We start from the raw sequence: 2,500 nt of genomic DNA on the forward strand, positions 1-2,500 counted from the left end.
TCTGGCTAGATTTGGAGCGAGGCAGATGGTATATAAAGAAACACCTTCTGTCTTAAACCATTTGGACAGTGAGGCCCAAAGTGCCTGTGAGTACAGGGTACTGCACCAGCGCTGTGGGAGCTCAGGAGGCCATTTTGTCCAGCGTGACCAAGAGCCTGACGCAGGGGGCTGACAGTCAGCCCAACAGCTCAGGGCCCAGTTTCCCGATAACGATGGAGACACGCTCTTAAGAGGGTTTTCTACGATTCATCTCACGATCGTTCGTTTGGTTTTTCCGACTGTTTCCCGAACATGGTCGTAGCGTGAACGTGCGTGCACTGCTCTTAAGATGCTCTTAAGGGGAGCTGTCCACGTTAATAGTTCTGAAATATCCTCTAATTTGATGGTGATGTCAGGTGACTGCACGTCACAGCCAGGCCTACCATTCAAACTTCGGATCTACACATTAATTCACATCAATACGAAAATAGAAACACTTTGACATCTGCATGTAAGCATCCCAAGTAGGCTAGGTTATATACAACACACAAACATAAATAATTGTAATTATTTAAGATTAGATTGTTGCACAATGCAATAATCTTTCGTGGTGTCACTTACAGTAAGAACACGTTTGAAGATAAGAAAGACGTCGAGTAAGAAAGTGAGGAAATGTGTAGGCTTAGATTTTGATGCAGTAGGCCTACAGACTAAACCACATGTTCCTTTCTCTGCTTTTACCTCATAGGCCTAATAAAATATAGCCTTCACTTAGCAAAGATAATGGCAAACTATTCTGGCAACGTCTCATTTCATAACTTGATTGCATTTTTGTCCGCTTTTCATCACATTATTATGACCATTAAATGTAGGCTATGCTATTTTGCACGTTAAAATCTGATTCATCACAGATAAACACAATAAAGAATGGGAACGTAAGTTGGATTATGTATTCTAAGTTGTAATTCCTCTGTATGTCCTGTTGGTGACCTCAGTGAGAAGTAGCCTACTGTTAAGACGCTCTTAGCCGGTAACGAGAACTCTGGAGCACTCGTAGATCTACGAGTGTTTTCACGACGTTCTTAAGCTACGATGGTTTCGGGAAACAGTTGGCAAATCTTAAGAGTAAGAGGGACTTTACGACGCTCTTAGGCTTAAGATGCTTTTGGGAAATATAAAACTGGGCCCAGGAGTTTAGAGGACTTCACAAGGTCGTAGAGTTGGGAGTAGCCTGACGAGCCAGACCCACACAAAGATGTAGGGTCTGGGGACTCACCGTTCGCAGTGCTCAGTCCGAGGGGCGGGATAATCGGTTGTCTTTCAAATTCCCTCTGCACGCAATAAGATGGCGCTACAACTCATGAGTCCCATGCGTTTTCCCTAGTTCAACTAGTTCAAACTTTTGCCAACTTAAAAAAAGCTTACTCGTGTCACGCTGTTCGCTAACAGCAACATCCATCTTCTTTGTTTCCAAGTAGCAGAGAATTCACGCCGAACCATTTCAACTCTGCCATCAGTCTTTACAGTATGTTAAGCCCGCCTAACGACTCTATACACGATGTGATTGTCCCTATCAAAGTTTAATTTTTCCATTAAACAACGGAAGCCAACGGAGAGTTGCTAGACTAGCAAATAGGGTGCATCTAGATTTCTAGGCTAAGTTGGGAGAGCAGGCTGCTTGGAAAAGTCACTTTGTTCAGTCCGAGAGCCTTTAAAAGTGGGGAGGAATGACAGAGCCAGTGATCCTGGCCGATCCTCACTGTGCTCAATGGACCAAATTACTCTTCACCTCGCGGGTTCTGTTGATGCTAGTTTCACCTAATCTTGTTAAGGGTGCTAGTCTCACCTTTCTCGTTAAGTGTTTTAGTCTTACCTGATCTCCTCGTTAAGGATGTCCATCTCACCTGATCTACATATTATAGACATCAGTCTCACCTAATCTCCTCGTTAGAAGCCTCACTCTCCCCTGACATCCTCGTTAAGGGCATCACTCTCCCCTGACATCCTCGTTAAGGGCATCACTCTCCCCTGACATCCTCGTTAAGGGCGTTGGTCTCAGCTAATCTGTTCGCTAAAGGTGTCAGTCGTACCTGATCTCCTCGTTGATGGCGTCCAGCTGCTCTTGCAGCATGAGGGCCAGTGTCTGGGCATCGGAGTGACCGCTTGGTGACAGCATGTCTCCCGAGCTGAAGATGGTCTCACGGTCGTCATCGTCCAGGTCGGACAGCTCCGCGTCACTCTCCATCAGGTGTGTGCGGCTGGCCCGCAGGCTGGAGGGCTGGGACCGCTCCCAATCCTTCTCCACCACCGGCAGGATCTGCACACACACACACACACACACACAAGCACACACACACACACACACACACACACACACACACATATGAGCGTAGACACACAAGTATGAACACTGACTCATATGGTTTCACAACTGGGTCCTTTTCCTACGCTCCCACATAGGACACACACACACACACACACAGGGCCCTATCATGACATTCTAAAGTGCATCGTCACTCGT

At 46.4% G+C, this 2,500-nt stretch overlaps 1 protein-coding gene across 1 annotated transcript in view; it reads right to left on the reverse strand.

Moving 5' to 3' along the window:
• The window catches only part of ppfia4 (PTPRF interacting protein alpha 4), a 115,422-nt gene that overhangs the window by 21,699 nt on the left and 91,223 nt on the right, over window positions 1-2,500 (reverse strand). Inside the window, exon 14 of the mRNA XM_076269250.1 lies at window positions 2,070-2,275. Coding sequence (XP_076125365.1) covers window positions 2,070-2,275 — 206 coding nt within the window. The remainder of the gene's footprint in view (window positions 1-2,069; window positions 2,276-2,500) is intronic.

This window comes from Alosa pseudoharengus, unplaced genomic scaffold (genome assembly GCF_046254945.1).
Source record: "Alosa pseudoharengus isolate Yale_2024_CS ecotype anadromous, Long Island Sound unplaced genomic scaffold, YU_APseudo_1.1 YU_APseudo_1.1_scf_5, whole genome shotgun sequence".
NCBI lineage: Eukaryota > Metazoa > Chordata > Actinopteri > Clupeiformes > Clupeidae > Alosa > Alosa pseudoharengus.